This window comes from Astatotilapia calliptera, chromosome 20 (genome assembly GCF_900246225.1).
Source record: "Astatotilapia calliptera chromosome 20, fAstCal1.2, whole genome shotgun sequence".
NCBI lineage: Eukaryota > Metazoa > Chordata > Actinopteri > Cichliformes > Cichlidae > Astatotilapia > Astatotilapia calliptera.
Genome location: NC_039321.1, coordinates 20209873 through 20231234, shown reverse-complemented (window position 1 = coordinate 20231234; position 21362 = coordinate 20209873). Strand labels below are relative to the sequence as shown.

The following is a 21362-nucleotide window of genomic DNA, read 5'->3' as shown; positions in this document are numbered from 1 at the left end:
CTACCGTAAATTCAGTAGAAGAAGAATAGCAGCAATGGCGCCATTGAGAGATCCCATCGCGATCCTGAATTAAGTTTGAAGATGTTGGTTTGGCCGTGTCGGTTGTTGTTGCAATAATGTCTTCAGTTCAGAATCTTAGAGAGTTTATCAAGGAGAGATTAACTTCTGCTGCAGAAGAAATCTTCTCAGAGTTTGAAAAAACGATCGTCCGGTATGAGGAAGAGATCCGTCAGCTAAGACTGCTTGATATCAGACCCGGGATAAAGTCACACAATACAGGTGTGGAGGTGTGAGGGTTGCGGGATCATCGTGTGATTCACGTGGGCATGATCTAAATGCATTGAACTAGTAATACACCACAGTAAAGTGTATGAAGTTATATCTGTGCAGTGTTGAGAAGGTTACTTTTAAAATGTTTTCCACGAAAGATTACAGAATACATGGCCCAAATGGAGTTTGTAACTATTCCATTAAGTTACTCAATGTGAATAACGTATTCTGAATACTTTGGTCCGGATTACTTTATTACTTGCTTGTTACAACTACTTGAATGTACTATTGCTGTGTGAATTATTGCTATAACTGAAGGCTACTAGCCACCGAGCTAACATTGTTAGCTGGCTTTAGCTAAAGTTATTTCATAGACTAAAGACTGTTAGACTTGATTCATAGCATTAACATCCTGCTAGCTACAAACAATCATGTGCAGTTCTGAAAGCAATCTCAAGTAAATTTTTCAATCGTGATGTAAAATGAGTAACAGTAGGGTGGACATTAGGCAAGGCTGCAGTTTTTGCAGCGATCTCGTATAGAACACAATTTCTGTATCAGTAATAGGTTTTCTTTCTGTTTGCTTTCAGAACTGCACATAATTATTTGCAAGTAGCAGGTTGTAATGCAGCCTTCAGTAATAGTAATGAGTCACACAGCAATAGTACATCGAAGATTCTGAAGTGAGACATAACCTAGATAGCTACATAAACTAATACAAGGTAGTTGTAGTAGGCTTACGTTAGGGCTGTACAATCAATAAAGATGAGGCAGAACCTGGTAGCTCCAAACAGAAGGACCAGTCAAAACAAATTGAGGATGTTATTCCTAAATGAGGGGCTCCCCCTGTTGCATGGACATGGTTTGGTTATGAAAAGTCTGACACGGATCAGAAAACTGTACTATGGAAATTATGCCCAGACTGGTTCCCACCACGGACTCAAACACGACAAACCTCTTCGACCACCTACGCATGAATCATGTGAAAGTTTGTGGAGAGAGTTTATAGATGAGAAGCAAAAAAGAGCCATCAGGTGCTCAAAATAAACCTTAGACTCATACGTTAGAACAGGCTTTTCCCCCACGTGTAATAAATACTCAAAAAGAAAATGGCGGCCGTTACAACATATATCTAAAAATATATAGTGCATTGGTCAAAATACTCGACTCCAGGTACACGACACCCAGCTGAAAACACTTCATGAAAGTCAAGTTGCCCGATATTCACAGAATTTACAGAAAAAGCACTATTTTGTCATATATATCATTATCGGGACGAGAAACGTCTTATATTGGGATATGAGATTTTGGTCATGTCACACAGCCCTAGCTAATGTTAGTCTTTAAAAAAAGAATGTACTTCCAGATGTTTCTTTCGGGTGGAGTCTTTATAGTTGAGAGCAGCTCGGTTTCTGGGTCCATTGTATAACTGACGCCACCAACATTACCAAGAGACTTACACTAGAGCTTCTTGTTGCGTGTTTTGTTTGGGTTTCCGGTAATGCGTGAAATCAACAAAATTAGAGAGGGTATAGCCTGACATATGAAACAGGAAAAGACCATCGTGTAATCCATTTATTTAGAAGTAACTGTATTCTAATTATTACCAAATTATCGGTAACTATCGGCGGCACGGTGGTTAGCACTGTTGCCTCACAGCAAGAAAGTCCTGAGTTCAATTCCACCATCAGGCCGGGGTCTTTCTGTGTGGAGTTTGCATGTTCTCCCCGTGTTTGCGTGGGTTCTCTCCGGGTACTCCGGCTTCCTCCCACCGTCCAAAGACATGCAGCTTGTGGGGATAGGTTAATTGGATAATCCAAATTGCCACTAGGTGTGAATGTGAGTGTGAATGGTTGTCTGTCCCTATGTGTTAGCCCTGCGACAGACTGGCGACCTGTCCAGGGTGTACCTCACCTTTCGCCCTATAACAGCTGGGATAGGCTCCAGCGCCCCCCGCGACCCTGAAAAGGATAAGCGAATGGATGGATGGATATCGGAATACAGTTACTCATGTTTTGTATTTTAAATGCATAATGCCAGTACATGTATGCCGTTACTCCCTAACACTGCATCTATGTAAACATACTTACGGCCACTTTGTTAACTACACCCGTTCAACTACTCTTTAATCCAAAATGTAATCAGCCAATCAGATGGCAGCAGTCCATGCATTTCAGCATATAGCGATCAGTGACGGTGATTGAAATCACTTTGATCATGGTGTGGGTGTTGGTGCCACATTGGCTGATCTGAGTATTTCAGAAACTGCTGATCTGTTTAAATTTCCAGCACAAACATCTGCATGATTTACAGAGAGTAGTCCAAAAAAGAGAAAATATGCAGTTCCCTTAAAATGACATTGAGTTCTCTGTACTCGGGTCTCCAGAGTTACCAGCTCTCAACCCAACAGAGCATCTTTGGAATGTAGTGGACCATGAGATTTGCATCATATTTATTAGTAAAATGTTAAAAGATTAGCATTAACAGCATATCTTACCTGCCGTCGTAAAATACTTTAAGCTTTCATGATCATATTCAGATCATGCTGCTGTTCATTTGTTTGTTTATTCACAGTGTGTGATGATCACTGGCAGTCACATCTAAAAATCAGACCCCAGACAGCTGTAAGGTTATCAACATCATCCAGTGAACAAATGACTATCAGTGAATGTTTCTGTGGCAACATAAAACGCAAGCTAAATTCTCAATAGGTGACCGTTTTCATCCTTCTTGAGCTTTCTTATCATCACATTAGTCACTATTTTCTTGTGTCCTTTTGTTGAACACGAAGGTCTGGATGATCAGCAGTTCTGTGACCATGAGAGGCGCTCCAGTCTCAACCAGGAGGACCCAGAGCCTCTACAGACTAAAGAGGAACAGGAGAAAATCTCCACCAATCAGGAAGGAGAGCAGCTTGCACTGAAGCAGGAGGATGAAGGGATTAATGTCTGGACCGGAGAACAGCTGGATTTGTTGTGGAAACCTGGATCACGGCTGACCAGATTTGGTATGTAAAAGTGTAATAAGCAGATTTCATAATATAGAAATGAATATGACTTATAACAAAATGTCACAAAGACACATGGCGTGCATTACCGCCTGGGATACTGCCTCACTGGAGACATGTTTTCTGTTTCAGATTTAAGTCATGTTAGCCCAGAACTGTACGCAGAATGTAGAAAAATGTTGAGACAATGAAAACTGTGGATTATTGGCCACAAGGACCAAGTTGGAGTAGTGAGCTGTACGCCTCATAAATGATGACTTTCTGCATGTAAACAGAATTCTTCTCTGTTCGCTGCATGAGAGAGAATATTTAAATATCGCTCACATATCTGAGAGACCTGCTCACAGTGTGACTTTTTTCTTGTGTGTTCTGTCCATCAAGACCTCCCACAGCAACATGATTGTAAGGAAAATGAGGATCTGGATGACCCGCAGGTCTGTAGCCAGGAAAGGAACTCCAGTCTGGACCAGCAGAACACAGAAACACTATAAAATAAAACTACAATATAAGACGAGAAACGTCTTATATTGGGATATGAGATTTTGGTCATGTCACACAGCCCTAGCTAATGTTAGTCTTTAAAAAAAGAATGTACTTCCAGATGTTTCTTTCGGGTGGAGTCTTTATAGTTGAGAGCAGCTCGGTTTCTGGGTCCATTGTATAACTGACGCCACCAACATTACCAAGAGACTTACACTAGAGCTTCTTGTTGCGTGTTTTGTTTGGGTTTCCGGTAATGCGTGAAATCAACAAAATTAGAGAGGGTATAGCCTGACATATGAAACAGGAAAAGACCATCGTGTAATCCATTTATTTAGAAGTAACTGTATTCTAATTATTACCAAATTATCGGTAACTATCGGCGGCACGGTGGTTAGCACTGTTGCCTCACAGCAAGAAAGTCCTGAGTTCAATTCCACCATCAGGCCGGGGTCTTTCTGTGTGGAGTTTGCATGTTCTCCCCGTGTTTGCGTGGGTTCTCTCCGGGTACTCCGGCTTCCTCCCACCGTCCAAAGACATGCAGCTTGTGGGGATAGGTTAATTGGATAATCCAAATTGCCACTAGGTGTGAATGTGAGTGTGAATGGTTGTCTGTCCCTATGTGTTAGCCCTGCGACAGACTGGCGACCTGTCCAGGGTGTACCTCACCTTTCGCCCTATAACAGCTGGGATAGGCTCCAGCGCCCCCCGCGACCCTGAAAAGGATAAGCGAATGGATGGATGGATATCGGAATACAGTTACTCATGTTTTGTATTTTAAATGCATAACGCCGGTACATGTATGCCGTTACTCCCTAACACTGCATCTATGTAAACATACTTACGGCCACTTTGTTAACTACACCCGTTCAACTACTCTTTAATCCAAAATGTAATCAGCCAATCAGATGGCAGCAGTCCATGCATTTCAGCATATAGCGATCAGTGACGGTGATTGAAATCACTTTGATCATGGTGTGGGTGTTGGTGCCACATTGGCTGATCTGAGTATTTCAGAAACTGCTGATCTGTTTAAATTTCCAGCACAAACATCTGCATGATTTACAGAGAGTAGTCCAAAAAAGAGAAAATATGCAGTTCCCTTAAAATGACATTGAGTTCTCTGTACTCGGGTCTCCAGAGTTACCAGCTCTCAACCCAACAGAGCATCTTTGGAATGTAGTGGACCATGAGATTTGCATCATATTTATTAGTAAAATGTTAAAAGATTAGCATTAACAGCATATCTTACCTGCCGTCGTAAAATACTTTAAGCTTTCATGATCATATTCAGATCATGCTGCTGTTCATTTGTTTGTTTATTCACAGTGTGTGATGATCACTGGCAGTCACATCTAAAAATCAGACCCCAGACAGCTGTAAGGTTATCAACATCATCCAGTGAACAAATGACTATCAGTGAATGTTTCTGTGGCAACATAAAACGCAAGCTAAATTCTCAATAGGTGACCGTTTTCATCCTTCTTGAGCTTTCTTATCATCACATTAGTCACTATTTTCTTGTGTCCTTTTGTTGAACACGAAGGTCTGGATGATCAGCAGTTCTGTGACCAGGAGAGGAGCTCCAGTCTCAACCAGGAGGACCCAGAGCCTCTACAGACTAAAGAGGAACAGGAGAAAATCTCCACCAATCAGGGAGGAGAGCAGCTTGCACTGAAGCAGGAGGATGAAGGGATTAATGTCTGGACCGGAGAACAGCTGGATTTGTTGTGGAAACCTGGATCACGGCTGACCAGATTTGGTATGTAAAAGTGTAATAAGCAGATTTCATAATATAGAAATGAATATGACTTATAACAAAATGTCACAAAGACACATGGCGTGCATTACCGCCTGGGATACTGCCTCACTGGAGACATGTTTTCTGTTTCAGATTTAAGTCATGTTAGCCCAGAACTGTACGCAGAATGTAGAAAAATGTTGAGACAATGAAAACTGTGGATTATTGGCCACAAGGACCAAGTTGGAGTAGTGAGCTGTACGCCTCATAAATGATGACTTTCTGCATGTAAACAGAATTCTTCTCTGTTCGCTGCATGAGAGAGAATATTTAAATATCGCTCACATATCTGAGAGACCTGCTCACAGTGTGACTTTTTTCTTGTGTGTTCTGTCCATCAAGACCTCCCACAGCAACATGATTGTAAGGAAAATGAGGATCTGGATGACCCGCAGGTCTGTAGCCAGGAAAGGAACTCCAGTCTGGACCAGCAGAACACAGAAACACTATAAAATAAAACTACAATATAAGACGAGAAACGTCTTATATTGGGATATGAGATTTTGGTCATGTCACACAGCCCTAGCTAATGTTAGTCTTTAAAAAAAGAATGTACTTCCAGATGTTTCTTTCGGGTGGAGTCTTTATAGTTGAGAGCAGCTCGGTTTCTGGGTCCATTGTATAACTGACGCCACCAACATTACCAAGAGACTTACACTAGAGCTTCTTGTTGCGTGTTTTGTTTGGGTTTCCGGTAATGCGTGAAATCAACAAAATTAGAGAGGGTATAGCCTGACATATGAAACAGGAAAAGACCATCGTGTAATCCATTTATTTAGAAGTAACTGTATTCTAATTATTACCAAATTATCGGTAACTATCGGCGGCACGGTGGTTAGCACTGTTGCCTCACAGCAAGAAAGTCCTGAGTTCAATTCCACCATCAGGCCGGGGTCTTTCTGTGTGGAGTTTGCATGTTCTCACCGTGTTTGCGTGGGTTCTCTCCGGGTACTCCGGCTTCCTCCCACCGTCCAAAGACATGCAGCTTGTGGGGATAGGTTAATTGGATAATCCAAATTGCCACTAGGTGTGAATGTGAGTGTGAATGGTTGTCTGTCCCTATGTGTTAGCCCTGCGACAGACTGGCGACCTGTCCAGGGTGTACCTCACCTTTCGCCCTATAACAGCTGGGATAGGCTCCAGCGCCCCCCGCGACCCTGAAAAGGATAAGCGAATGGATGGATGGATATCGGAATACAGTTACTCATGTTTTGTATTTTAAATGCATAATGCCGGTACATGTATGCCGTTACTCCCTAACACTGCATCTATGTAAACATACTTACGGCCACTTTGTTAACTACACCCGTTCAACTACTCTTTAATCCAAAATGTAATCAGCCAATCAGATGGCAGCAGTCCATGCATTTCAGCATATAGCGATCAGTGACGGTGATTGAAATCACTTTGATCATGGTGTGGGTGTTGGTGCCACATTGGCTGATCTGAGTATTTCAGAAACTGCTGATCTGTTTAAATTTCCAGCACAAACATCTGCATGATTTACAGAGAGTAGTCCAAAAAAGAGAAAATATGCAGTTCCCTTAAAATGACATTGAGTTCTCTGTACTCGGGTCTCCAGAGTTACCAGCTTACCAGATCCCACACGAAGGTCTGGATGATCAGCAGTTCTGTGACCAGGAGAGGAGCTCCAGTCTCAACCAGGAGGACCCAGAGCCTCTACAGACTAAAGAGGAACAGGAGGAAATCTCCACCAATCAGGAAGGAGAGCAGCTTGCACTGAAGCAGGAGGATGAAGGGATTAATGTCTGGACCGGAGAACAGCTGGATTTGTTGTGGAAACCTGGATCACGGCTGACCAGATTTGGTATGTAAAAGTGTAATAAGCAGATTTCATAATATAGAAATGAATATGACTTATAACAAAATGTCACAAAGACACATGGCGTGCATTACCGCCTGGGATACTGCCTCACTGGAGACATGTTTTCTGTTTCAGATTTAAGTCATGTTAGCCCAGAACTGTACGCAGAATGTAGAAAAATGTTGAGACAATGAAAACTGTGGATTATTGGCCACAAGGACCAAGTTGGAGTAGTGAGCTGTACGCCTCATAAATGATGACTTTCTGCATGTAAACAGAATTCTTCTCTGTTCGCTGCATGAGAGAGAATATTTAAATATCGCTCACATATCTGAGAGACCTGCTCACAGTGTGACTTTTTTCTTGTGTGTTCTGTCCATCAAGACCTCCCACAGCAACATGATTGTAAGGAAAATGAGGATCTGGATGACCCGCAGGTCTGTAGCCAGGAAAGGAACTCCAGTCTGGACCAGCAGAACACAGATCCTCCACAGACTAAAGAGGAACAGGAGGAAATCTCCACCAATCAGGAAGGAGAGCAGCTTGCACTGAAGCAGGAAACCAAAGGCATCATCATCTGGACCGGGCAGGAACTGGGCATCATGTGGAACCCTGAAGTAAAGTTGCACAGAATAGGTATGCAAAACTTTAATAGATAGATTCAGTTTTGTATTAAGAAATCTAACTCATGTTGGGTCCTAATCAGACCTCCAATATACTTTATAGAGGCACATGAAGAATTTAAAGACCGACTGCAATAAGGAAACTGACGTAATATTCTAAGAGCCAAAATGTCTAGCCCTCCCAGTGTCGCCCCTGTCAGGACTGTCTTATGTTGAAAATAATTGAGTACAAGAGAGAGGAAGACACCCTACAATGAGTTGAAACGTCAGCTTGTTATTTATTCCTCCATATTCATATTTGTCATTCATATGGTCACTTTGTTTGTCCCTCCAAATTGCAGTCGTCACTCCTTCGCCTGTGCTGCGCCCCTGCACCTGCAGGCACACTTACAGTGAATATCAAATTTAATAACAGGAAATTAACTAGGCATGTACTTTTCTTTCTTTTTTTGGCCACATTTTTCAAGTGACCTATATTTGACAACAGCATATAAAAAAATAAAACAAAAAAAAGAACTTTAAATTATGTTTTTGGTGTGCCATCTCAATGTTTTCAGTGGCCCCCATATGGCCACCCATATGAAAAAATTCTGGAGCCGCCCCTGTACATTATGACTGAGTACATCCACTAAACCTTTTGTGGATAACATAACAATCCCCATGAGGACTGAACGATCAATTTAAAAATAAAATATATCGATTTGAAACTAAGCTTTTAGCAAACCACACAACACTATGATAGGTGTGTCCTTGTGCCATGTGTTTCTGGGTCTTTCTTCTTCTTTCCCTTTGGATTCCAGCACAAGGCCTGTGTAGTGATGTTATTGGTGGACTTCCTGATTGTGTGGCCAATCCAGCACCACTTTCTCTCAGAACTGTATTGCTATTGGTTTCTGGTTTGTACTTGTCCACAGTTTGTAATCCTCTCTGGCCACTGGATACGGAGGATTTGTTTTAAGCAGCTGCTGATGAATGTCTGCAACATACAAAGCGCTGTCTTTGCTTCATGTTTACGAGCTATAGAGAAGTATAGGTGTGACCCTGATTTTAAAAATGCTCAGCTTCAGAATCAGAATCAGAATACTTTATTCATCCCGAGGGAAATTAGGGTTACAGCAGGCAGCACGCTAATGGCGCATGCGCACTTACAAAGGAACCTTCTGACCAACTTTACACAAACATCACATTGGGCAGACATGGACATTATGGACAATGCTGGGCATCCTCTGCACACGGCCATTAACAACCAGAAGAGTCTGTTCAGTGACAGGTTGCTTCTCCCAAAGACAAGAACTAACAGACTTAAAAACTCCTTTGTCCCACACGCCATCAGACTGTTTAACTCCTCCCTGGAGGGGAGAGGGAGGGGAAACAGGAGGACAAAGGAGGGGGGAACAACTAAGCTGTAGTGCCTCTTCACCTCACTGTGCAATACCTTTTGTGCAATACTTTTGTAAATAGTCAACGGTGCAATAGACTCAATACTTGAAATGTGCAATTCACTTGTATTTTTATTTTTATTCCTATTTATTCTATTTATCCCCTTCGTATATTTTATTTATATTGTCTCTGTATTTATATATATGTGTGTGTGTGTGTGTGTGTGTGTGTGTGTATATATATATATATATATATATATATATAATATTCTGTAACTCTGTAACTTCTGTCGGTGCTGTGCTTTTTTGGAAATCGAATTTCCCAGAGGAACCCACCCGAGGGATTAATAAAGTTCTATCTAATCTAATCTAATCTAATCTAATCTAATCTAATCTAACATGTCAGAAAGGTAGGCTGATAGGAAAAAACAACGAAAATACACTACATGAGGTAAGAGGAGGAGAAAAAAAACTCCACTCAGACTGAGCTCCTAGTGGGAGAACAGTTTGATAACAGAAAAAACACCTCAGCACAAAAGCACATGACTATCAATACACCATAGAAACACAAGACAAGCAACAGGGGCGGGTAAAGGGTAAGAGAGAGCCGGTGTAGACAGCGCATCCGGTCCTGCAGCATCTGTGCTGGTCCAGTTGACTGCTATCTTCCCCGGTAGGGTACAAGCATCGAAGGCGTTGGAAAGGGAGAGGGGATGAGTGAGTGCTTATCAGTGTAAGTGTGTGTGTCTGCGTGTCCATAGTTTAGCTGAGACAGTGTCCTTCGGCCTATCAGGCTAAGTAAACAGTCCTCCAGCCAATCCAGGTGTCCTTGCATGGGATGGGAAGAATAGCCGTAACACAGCTTGGTGAAATTTCTGACCTCTTGAGTTTCAAACATTTTTTAAAATGATGTTGTTTATTTTTTCTTACTTTTTTTTACACTAAATTTACTAACCCAAGGTGTTATTCACCCCTACTGAGATTTTCAAAGGTCGTCAGCTCAATTCTCCTGCTTTTGTTGTGCAAACCACCCATTATCTTTGAGGCCTGGCACGTTTACTCAGAGTAGCTCAGATCCAAGGCAGGCCAAACCTCTGTGTTACAACCTTCAGAAATGCCTGCCGTATCTATACAAAATATCCCACACATTGACTGACCTGCAAATGTGTAAGACACATTCACAATATATGGAAACACAAGTCTGTTTTATTTATAAAAAAGTGTGTGAAAACAGAATGAAAAGTTGCTAATACAATGACATGAGTGACATGTGTGATCTCCCCAGCGTTGCATGTTCTCTCCTTTGCCTGTTCATGTAAAAATAGCAAAACATAAAAAATTAATTCTGTCCCTCAGTTCCAGGTTGGTTCATCTCTTCATCTTTCTGCCTTTTGTCTTAGGTTACTCTCCCACACAGTCTGTCTGTCTGTGTCATAGTCTGTTTGCAGCATTCAGCAATGCAGTTCCTTGACTCTCACCACAGATCTTCCATTGTGACTGTGTATGTGAGGGAGTGGCATTGCATTACTTCAGCACAGTGCTGTGCATAAAAGCAGACAGCCCAGGCTGGAGAATCATTTCTTCTTCGCATTTCTGACAAGGCACATCAGGATGGCCTCTGTATCACTGCCTCACAGGAAGAACATCTGCGCGCAACAGGCGCGCATCCATTTCCTTGCTTCAGGAAATGGATGAAGCAGACTCTGATGGAGGAGAGGTTTCATTTGTCCAGCAGGCCACTGATACCTCCTCAGAAGAATCTAAAAAGGAGACGGAACAAGAACCCAACATGCCTCCATGGAAGAGGCACCGTGGTACTGGGAAGCCCAGTCTGAGCCACACGGCAAAAGACGGCACTGTGTGGGTAGAGGAGGACATTGGAATGCCCAGTGCAGTAGCAAATCGCTCGTGCTTCACTCGTGCTGGACCCACAGAGTCTGCTAAGGTCTGTCATTGCCATAGTACGTAGGGCTGCTCAATTAATCGAATTTTAATCACGATTACGATCTGGGCTTTCAACGATCATTAAAAATGACTGAGCCGATTATTAGCCCCTCCCTAATTTATCCGCGACACCTTAAAGGCCGGTCCGTGAAAATATTGTCGGGCATAAACTGGTCCGTGGCGCAAAAAAGGTTGGAGACCGCTGATTAAGAGGACCCGAGGGAAGCTCGGAAAGCTAAGCAGAAGTTATTTGGAGAGTGACTGCCGTTGGTTGAAAAGAGAGTTTAAAAAAAAACAAACTTCAGTGGTGTTGCACACTATTTTATATTATTTTTTTAAAGTCATTGTTAACCCTTTAAAGCCGGTCAGAGCAGCACGCTCCGTTTTGCGTAACTATTTTTAAATCCCTGTAGAACCTGAACCGTGTAAGCTAGCGCAATAATTTGTTTTGCATATGAAACCGGAGGAGTTGTACTTACATCTGATGCCATCAGCTTGTCCTCGGTCACGGTTTCGTTCCACATATAGCTTTGCAAAAATTGCATAAAAAGCGCTTGCAGGAACAAAAACATAATATTCCAGAAACACGCTTTGCCGTTCCTATCAGCTGTTCGTAACACTTCCCACAGTGAAATGATGCACATGCTGTTTTCTTTGCAAATTTGCATCATAGGATTGTTTTTTGTTTTTCCTGCAGTATATAAAAATTGCTGTATCTCCAAAATAAAACTATGAAGACACTCAAAATAAATTTCCTGTGGTGGGAAACTATTTTTTGCAACTTTATTGTATTTAAAGTTTTGAGGGATAAGCCTCTTAAATTTCTCCAAGTAGAAATATACAGTGGGGCAAAAAAGTATTTAGTCAGCCACCGACTGTGCAAGTTCCCCCACTTAAAATGATGACAGAGGTCAGTAATTTGCACCAGAGGTACACTTCAACTGTGAGAGACAGAATGTGAAAAAAAAATCCATGAATTCACATGGTAGGATTTGTAAAGAATTTCTTCGTAAATTAGGGTGGAAAATAAGTATTTGGTCACCTCAAACAAGGAAAATCTCTGGCTCTCACAGACCTGTAACGTCTTCTGTAAGAAGCTTTTCCGTCCCCCACTCGTTACCTGTATGAATGGCACCTGTTTGAACTCATCATCTGTATAAAAGACACCTGTCCACAGCCTCAAACAGTCAGACTCCAAACGCCGCCATGGCCAAGACCAAAGAGCTTTCGAAGGACACCAGGAAAAGTATTGTAGACTTGCACCAGACTGGGAAGAGTGAATCTACAATAGGCAAGCAGCTTGGTGTGAAAAAATCAACTGTGGGAGCAATCATCAGAAAATGGAAGACATACAAGACCACTGATAATCTCCCTCGATCTGGGGCTCCACGCAAGATCTCATCCCGTGGGGTCAAAATGATCATGAGAACGGTGAGCAAAGATCCCAGAACCACACGGGGGGACCTGGTGAATGACCTGCAGAGAGCTGGGACCAAAGTAACAAAGGTCACCATCAGTAACACACTACAACGTCAGGGAATCAAATCCCGCAGTGCCAGACGTGTTCCGCTGCTGAAGCCAGTGCATGTCCAGGCCCGTCTGAAGTTTGCCAGAGAGCACATGGATGATACAGCAGAGGATTGGGAGAATGTCATGTGGTCAGATGAAACCAAAGTAGAACTTTTTGGTATAAACTCAACTCGTCGTGTTTGGAGGAAGAAGAATACTGAGTTGCATCCCAAGAACACCATACCTACTGTGAAGCATGGGGGTGGAAACATCATGCTATGGGGCTGTTTTTCTGCCAAGGGGACAGGACGACTGATCCGTGTTAAGGACAGAATGAATGGGGCCATGTATCGTGAGATTTTGAGCCAAAACCTCCTTCCATCAGTGAGAACTTTGAAGATGAAACGAGGCTGGGTCTTCCAACATGACAATGATCCAAAACACACCGCCCGGGCAACAAAGGAGTGGCTCCGTAAGAAGCATTTGAAAGTCCTGGAGTGGCCTAGCCAGTCTCCAGACCTCAACCCCATAGAAAATCTGTGGCGGAAGTTGAAAGTCCGTGTTGCTCGGCGACAGCCCCAAAACATCACTGCTCTCGAGAAGATCTGCATGGAGGAATGGGCCAAAATACCAGCTACTGTGTGTGCAAACCTGGTAGAGACCTATAGTAAACGTTTGACCTCTGTTATTGCCAACAAAGGTTATGTTACAAAGTATTGAGTTGTATTTTTGTTATTGACCAAATACTTATTTTCCACCCTGATTTACCAATAAATTCTTTACAAATCCTACCATGTGGATTCATGGATTTTTTTTTCACATTCTGTCTCTCACAGTTGAAGTGTACCTCTGGTGCAAATTACTGACCTCTGTCATCATTTTAGGTGGGGGAACTTGCACGATTGGTGGCTGACTAAATACTTTTTTGCCCCACTGTATTTGTGTGGGCTGAGATTTTACTTTCAAAGAAAACACAGTAATGATCAGATAAGCCCACATCAGACACAGTAATGTTTGAAATGCTCAGGCTCTTGGAGATCAGTAGGTCAAGAGTGTGTCCTCTATTATGTGTGGCCTCTGTTACATGCTGAGTCAGCCCAAAGTTGCCCAGAGTGTTACTCAGGTCTTTAGTCCCTTTGTCCTGAGGGTTGTCCACATGGATGTTAAAATCCCCAACAATAATTACACAGTCGAAATCAACACAGATCACAGACAGCAGTTCACTGAGGTCATTAAAAAAGTCTGTGCAGTATTTGGGAGGCCTGTAAACATTAAGAAACACAACTTTGGACGGGGCCTTCAGCTGTAAAGCCACATATTCAAAAGACTGAAAACTTCCAGGAGATAGCTGCTTACATTGAAATGATTCATTAAATAAGACAGCAACCCCTCCTCCTCTCCTGCTCACCCTGGCCTCACTGATAAAACTGTAGTTAGGAGGGGTCGTCTCGATGAGAACAGCTCCACTAAGCGAGTCATGGACTAAAGTAAAACAGTATGTTGGATGTGCCATGCAATGCTCAATTACATGGGTGGGAACTAGTGTGTTAGCGCAGTTAGCTCGTTAACGTGTTGGCCGTCTAGCCCCATGCACGGGGCGATCGGTGGTAGCTCGTTAACGGAGATTTGCCGTGTTGTGGCGTTAAGGTCATTTCAACGAGATTAACCTGAAAGCACTAGTGGGAACACAACGACTATGACTGCACATTTACGCCGACATCATCCTAGTGCAAAGACAAAAACAACAAGCATGCTACTAACTATAGCCGAGTCATTTAGACAGCTGTTAGCACATGATTCTCCTTATGGGGACCTGATATGTTTAATATGCTGCTGAGAATATAGCCCAGAAGAAGCGGATAGTATAGCTTTTATTTTGGAAAGAGACATTTCTCTGTAATAAACTCTCTTTTCCAAAGATGAGTGATTCCTCAATCAGATACAGGGCTCGCAAAATCGCTAGCCCGACATCCTGGGGCTAGCAATTTTTTCAGTCGGGCTACCAAAATCTATCTCTGCCCTGCCCGTCGGGCTATTGTAGGAAGGAAAAATATATGTCAATGCTTTTGCATTCTTTCAGAAATGTAGCTGGGTAATTATGTCATTGGCATCGGTGAGCCACTGTCAATATGTGACATATTGAAATCCCGTTTGAATTTGCGCTTGTTTTTTTGCTTTCACTTTGCAATTTTACAGGTCACCAGAGAACTTCAATCTATACATCTAAAAACCACAGACCAGGCGAGAAATTTGGGTGTAGTGATGGATGCAGACCTAAACTTAGAAAAACACATTAAGACAATAACAAAATCAGCTTACTATCACCTCAAGAATATTTCAAGGATAAAAGATCTGATGTCTCAACAGGACCTGGAAAAACTAGTCCATGCATTCATTTTTAGTAGGCTTGATTACTGTAACAGCATCTTTACAGGTCTACCTAAAAAATCAGTCAGACAACTACAGCTCATTCAGAACTCTGCTGCTCGAGTCCTCACTAAGACCAAAAAAGTGGACCACATCAGTCCAGCTCTGAGGTCTTTACACTGGCTGCCTGTCCGTCAGAGGATAGACTTTAAAGTTCTGATGCTGGCCTATAAAGCTCTGAATGGTTTAGGACCAAAATACATCAGTGACCTCCTAACCCAGTATGAACCTTCCAGATCCCTCAGGTCATCTGGATCCGGTCTTTTATCAGTTCTCAGAGTCAGAACCAGACACGGAGAAGCTGCATTCAGCTTTTATGCTCCTTATATCTGGAACAAACTCCCAGAAAGCCTCAGATCAGCTGAAACACTCAGTTTATTTAAATCCAGGTTGAAGACTCACCTGTTCTCAGCTGCATTTGAATAAAGCACCAAATCCACACTTTTAAGCTTAAATTTCAAAACTTACACTAACTACTGATCTTATCTATTTCTGATTTTATCTGTCTTGATTTTATATACTGTTTTGTTTGTTTGTTTGTTTGTTAAGTGGGATTAGAGCTCTGGGTAGCTCCCCAGCTGGGTCTAGACTGGGTCTAGAGAGTATTTTAAATTCGGGGAATTTAAAACAGAAAGTAGCTCGTCCACAGAAGGACTGGTAGCTCCCCTTACGATAAGGGTTCAGATCGCGCGAACAGGTGTGGGATTAGAGCTCTGGGTAGCTCCCCAACTGGGTCTAGACTGGGTCTAGAGAGTACTTTAAATTCAGGGAATTTAAAATAGAAAGTAGCTCGTCCACAGAAGGACTGGTAGCTCCCCTTACGATAAGGGTTCAGATCGCGCGAACAGGTGTGAAATGTGTGTGTTTAGTTAGTTTGTTTGTTTGCTTGTTTTAATCAATTTTAAATCATGCTTTTTATTTGTTTTTGTTTCTAATGTCTCTGTAAAGCACTTTGAATCACCTTGTTGTTGAATTGTGCTATACAAATAAATTTGCCTTGCCTTGCCTTGCCTTGCCTTGCTTACCTTCAGGGTCATACGTCACATGAAAACCAAAATAATTCCAAACGCCAGATCTGAATGAGGGTGGGGGAGGTTCATGTTGCAAGGAGAGCTTAACTTCTGTCTTGCTAGCTTGCCCTGCGCTCTTCATTCTGACTATGCTGTCTGTGTTGAGCGCTCAGTGGATCTGCGTTCGACTACTCCGCCTAGGCTGCACTGTCGAGCGCAGATCCACTGAGCGCTCCACACAGACAGCATAGTCAGAAGGAAGAGCACAGGGCAAGCTAGCGAGACAGAAGTTAAGCTCTCCTTGCAACAGGCAAATTGACCCTCATTCAGATCTGGCGTTTGGAATTATTTTGGTTTTCATGTGACGTATGACCCTGAAGGTAAGCGAGTCATGGACTAAAGTAAAACAGTATGTTGGATGTGCCACGCAATGCTCAATTACATTGGTGTGAACTAGTGTGTTAGCGCAGTTAGCTCGTTAACGTGTTGGCCGTCTAGCCCCATGCACGGAGCGATCGGCGGTAGCTCGTTAACGGAGATTTGCCGTGTTGTGGCGTTAAGGTCATTTCAACGAGATTAACCTGAAAGCACTAGTGGGAACACAACGAATATGACTGCACATTTACACCGACATCATCCTAGTGCAAAGACAAAAACAACAAGCATGCTACTAACTTTAGCCGAGTCATTTAGACAGCTGTTAGCACAGGATTCTCCTTATGCTGCTGAGAATATAGCCCAGAAGAAGCGGATAGTATAGCTTTTTTTTTGGAAAGAGCCATTTCTCTGTAATAAACTCTCTTTTCCAAAGATGAGTGATTCCTCACCAATTCCTCTGACATCGTCTTATTAATCGTTAGCTTACTATGCAAACATGACAAGTGAAATCTCCCGCAGCTTAAACATGTGAGAGGTTGATCGCGCAGAGAATCGCTGAGCTTATGTGAGTGCGCGTGTAAAAGCATTTCAGTTCTGCTGAGCCAAATAAGACAGGTCAGGGTGAAGAAGTGACAGCCAAATAAAAGCTTACCACAAAACGGAGAAGTTATGACAAATCAGACTATAAGGCAAAAAGAAAGTGCAGCTTTATGGTTTCATGGACAAAATAATTTCTGTGGCTGCAATATGACGAGCTATATAACCAGGGCTGCACATAAGTGGTCCACAGGTGCGCATTCGCTGTCAAAATAAAAAACGCGCACAAGGGTTAGGGTTAAATTTAAAAACTGTACTTTTGAGTTAAAATATATATTTATAATTTTAATAAATGACAAATTAAAAAGGCATGAACATTTTTTTTGTATCGAAAAAATATCGAACCGTGACACCAAAGTATCGAACCGAACCGAACCGTGAATTTTGTGTATCGTTGCACCCCTAATATATATATATTGGGGGTGCTAGTAGGTGTTAGGTTCAGGGAATTTACGCAAATTTGCACGGGGTTAGTAAATCTAGTGGTAGGGACTTGCACCAAGAAAAAAGTCAGTATTTCTAGTGTTAACCATAATGTAAACCAACAAGAGGCCACCAGACAGGAAAACATACAAAGAGACTTTAAGAGAATGCTAACTGCCCCAACAGTACTGACCTAAGCCTAATCTTAAAAGTAGAGAGGGTATCTGTCTTCCGAATCCAAATTGGCAGCTGTTTTCACAGAAGAGGGACCTGAAAGGTGAAGGTTCTACCTGCCATTCTCCCCAACTTTCAGGCAATGAATGGTTAATCTAAAAAATAAACAAAAAAATACTGCAGTGAGTGTCCTGTAAAGTTTTTAACTAATTTTAAATAAACTTTTAAATGTTTTGTGCACTTTGATTAAAAATTTTCAGGGATACGACTTTGTTTTGTTTGATTATATATCGTCTTTATTTTCTCATCGTAGATGGTCTGTTTATATTATTTGTAGAGTTTGTAAATGAGCAGCCAAAATGGTTTTCACTGAGTCAGCAAAACTGTTTCTCCCCACAACATGATTTTCATTGGTATATCTAAGCAACATGCTTACCATGTGGAGATTTGCTAATGGTTAAGGCAAAAAATGTATGCTTTTTGATCTGTCCCTTCAGATTTTCCACAACATGACTGTAAGGATGTGGAGGGGCTCACAAATCAGCAGGTCTGTAACCAGGAGAAGAACTCCAGTTTAGACCAGGAGGATCCTTCACAGATTAAAGGGGAACAGGAGGAACTCAGTACCACTGAAGAGGAAAAACCGCTTGTACTAATGCAGGAGACTGCAAATTTTCCATCTCGTGAAAAAAGTGACCACAGTGAATCAGAACCATGCTGTGACCAGTGCCTTTCTCACAACTCTTCTGACACAGATGAGGATGAAAGCAAGGATGGTAACTCACACAGAAATAAGTCGGAGCAAATCGTATCAGGCTTGTCAGTTCAAAATTCCAAGACAGCTAAGTTATGTAGAACCTGTGGGAAAAGATTTATTTGGAAGTCAGACTTAACTAAACACATGCGAATTCACACAGGTGAGAAGCCACATTGCTGTAGTAGTTGTGGGAAAAGATTTACTAGGAAGAGTCACTTGAAGAGACACATGCGAATTCACACAGGCGAGAAGCCACATTGCTGTAGCACCTGTGGGAAAAGATTTACTGTGAAGGGTCATTTGAATATGCACATGCGAATTCACACAGGCGAGAAGCCACATTGCTGTAGTAGTTGTGGGAAAAGATTTCATGTAAAATCAAATTTGAAAACACACATGCGAATTCACACAGGCGAGAAGCCACATTGCTGTAGCACCTGTGGGAAAAGATTTACTAGCAAGAGTGAGTTGAATATACACATGCGAATTCACACAGGCGAGAAGCCACATTGCTGTAGCACCTGTGGGAAAAGATTTACTAGGAAGAGTCACTTGAATATGCACATGCAAATTCACACAGGCGAGAAGCCACATTGCTGTAGCACCTGTGGGAAAAGATTTACTAGGAAGAGTCACTTGAATATGCACATGCAAATTCACACAGGTGATAAGCCACATTGCTGTAGCACCTGTGGGAAAAGATTTACTAGGAAGAGTCACTTGAATATGCACATGCGAATTCACACAGGCGAGAAGCCACATTCTGTATTACTTTAGTACAGTTGAAAATGCATTTCGGAAACCATCCTACATGCTAAGTTTCATTCTTAGAAAATGGTGATGGCAGATCACATAAACAGTGTTTGGATCATTTAAAAATGAGCATTCGGAAAAAAAAACTTCATTTTGAAAAGGTTTTCAGAAGCTCAGTTTCTTTTTTCACACATGGACAAGAAAAAGTGTTTGTCTCGCAACATGAAATGTTTGCACCTTTATCACATTTTCTGACATCCATTTTTTATTGTTTATGGGCTTTGTCTTTACTGAAGTTTCTTCATTTTCTTTGGCATGGCCTCAACAGTGCTTGAGATATTTTTGGGTCTTGACATAAAAGAACTATTTCTCAGAATCACACTTGGAAATATCAGTTTAAAAAAACTACCCGTGTACATGCGGTAGCCTTTATTGAAATCAGTTTTTTCTCTGAAGTTCACAGTTTGAAGGTGTTTAAAGCATGAGACAGTTTACTAACTGTACACTGTTCGCTAACTTGCACACTGCCAGAACTCCTGTTGGGATTTTGGTTTTTTTTTTAATGAATTTATACACTAGATTGACATTAATGGGAAGTGCTTTGTAGATGGAAAGGGAATATTTTAGGGAATGACAATGTTAGGCGGTTGATTCAAGTTCTCGTATTGTTTGTGACCCATATACTTAGGTCATTTATTATTCATATTTTTAACATAGCTTGCACTACTGTTATGTGAACACCTGTTGATACCCAGCTGTTGTTTTGTAAAAGGACCTCAGAAGAGTCCCGGGAGTCTTCATCTTTATTTATCTTGATTGGTGTTTGGCCTGCATGTACTTATGGCGAACACCCTAGTGGGCTTTTCTTTCTTCTAAATCTTTGTTAATCTTGTATGTTCAATAAAACTGTTGGCATCACACTTCACTCATCTCCTGTAGATTTTGTGTTTTGGTTTCAATTGTGTTCCAAAAGCCTGAATCAACATCTTTCCAGCCTATAGAAATTCTGCAAAGCCTTTAAAATTTGCGACCCCACAATCCTGCTGCTCTTTGAAAAACTAACAGTACTTCCAAACGAGCTGTTAAACAGGGCTTCGTGTGATCTGCCTTTTGGTGATCAACTGGTCAGAAAGATTCAACGCATTCAAGTGGATAATCATGCTAACTTCCTTGATTCTTGTCCTCACTTTCCAGGTCCTCAACGGTACTCCATCAATGTCTCCTGAAGTTGTGTGTTTCAGAACAAAAGTGGAGCAAATAATAGCAAACACTGAACACACACCTCCCCTGTCTGCCAAGAGCATGTCTAAGACTTTTCTATACCACCATCAGTGACGTGAAGACAGATTGTTCAATATTAGATTATTCTGTTATTATATGTTACCTTATATATGTAATCAAAGTAGTTGAATTAGAATACTGCTGTAGATCACATTATACCCTTTAATATAGAGTGTGTGAGCTGTATGTAGTTTAGTTCTCATTATACTTTTGAGTTAACAGAACATATTCACATATTAGTTCATTAGATAAATGTGCAGAAATGAAATAGAAGTTGATTTAAGGAAAAGCAGATGCTGGCTTCACGGTGCAGTTGAACGCTGGCAACGCGAGAGCGAAACACGTCCGTAGGTTTGGTTTATGATACGGCGTGTTCCGGTGGTGCGGCCGTGAAGTGCAGTAGTGGTTGGTGCTAGTTTTAGTACATTGGATAGAGGTTTTGACGGTGGTTTGTGGCGTCAGTCGAGTTTTAAGGGCTGCGGTCATAATACAAAGTAAAATTTTAAGTACACAGAGCAAAACCTGGTTTATGATGTCAGGTATAACTTCGGGGATGCAAGCATCACTTTTATGATGCGACTTTGCCCCGTTGTGGCGGTCATAAGCGCAGAGAAAGGGGTATTTTGGTCTATGGTGCAGTGTGATTATAGGTAATGGGAACCACACCCAGCACGAATCAGCAGCTGTGAAAAAGACAGCAGCGAGGAGAGAATTAGAGGAGAAA

At 41.9% G+C, this 21362-nt stretch overlaps 1 protein-coding gene across 4 annotated transcripts; it reads left to right on the top strand.

The window, feature by feature from the left end:
• Positions 1-10: 10 nt before the first annotated feature.
• On the top strand, positions 11-20282 carry LOC113013880 (zinc finger protein 391-like). 4 transcript variants are annotated; one of them, XM_026155098.1, is made up of 7 exons: positions 11-279; positions 3062-3277; positions 5304-5519; positions 7171-7386; positions 7768-8019; positions 18345-18801; positions 18970-20282. In XM_026155098.1, the coding sequence occupies exons 1-7, from the start codon at positions 117-119 to the stop codon at positions 19379-19381; spliced, it is 1932 nt and encodes a 643-aa protein (XP_026010883.1). In that variant the 5' UTR covers positions 11-116; the 3' UTR covers positions 19382-20282. The 4 variants fall into 4 exon arrangements, with proteins under 4 accessions (XP_026010883.1, XP_026010882.1, XP_026010881.1 ...); XM_026155097.1 differs by having other exon boundaries at positions 18345-19000; positions 19085-20282; XM_026155096.1 differs by having other exon boundaries at positions 18345-20282.
• The last annotated feature ends 1080 nt before the right edge of the window (positions 20283-21362 follow it).

Coding starts and splice junctions, on each gene's coding strand:
- LOC113013880 (XM_026155096.1), top strand. CDS start 117: ATGTCTTCAGTTCAGAATCTTAGAGAGTTTATCAAGGAGAGATTAACT. Junction 3,278..5,303: donor ATCACGGCTGACCAGATTTG/GTATGTAAAAGT, acceptor TTGAACACGAAG/GTCTGGATGATCAGCAGTTC. Junction 8,020..18,344: donor AGTAAAGTTGCACAGAATAG/GTATGCAAAACT, acceptor CTGTCCCTTCAG/ATTTTCCACAACATGACTGT.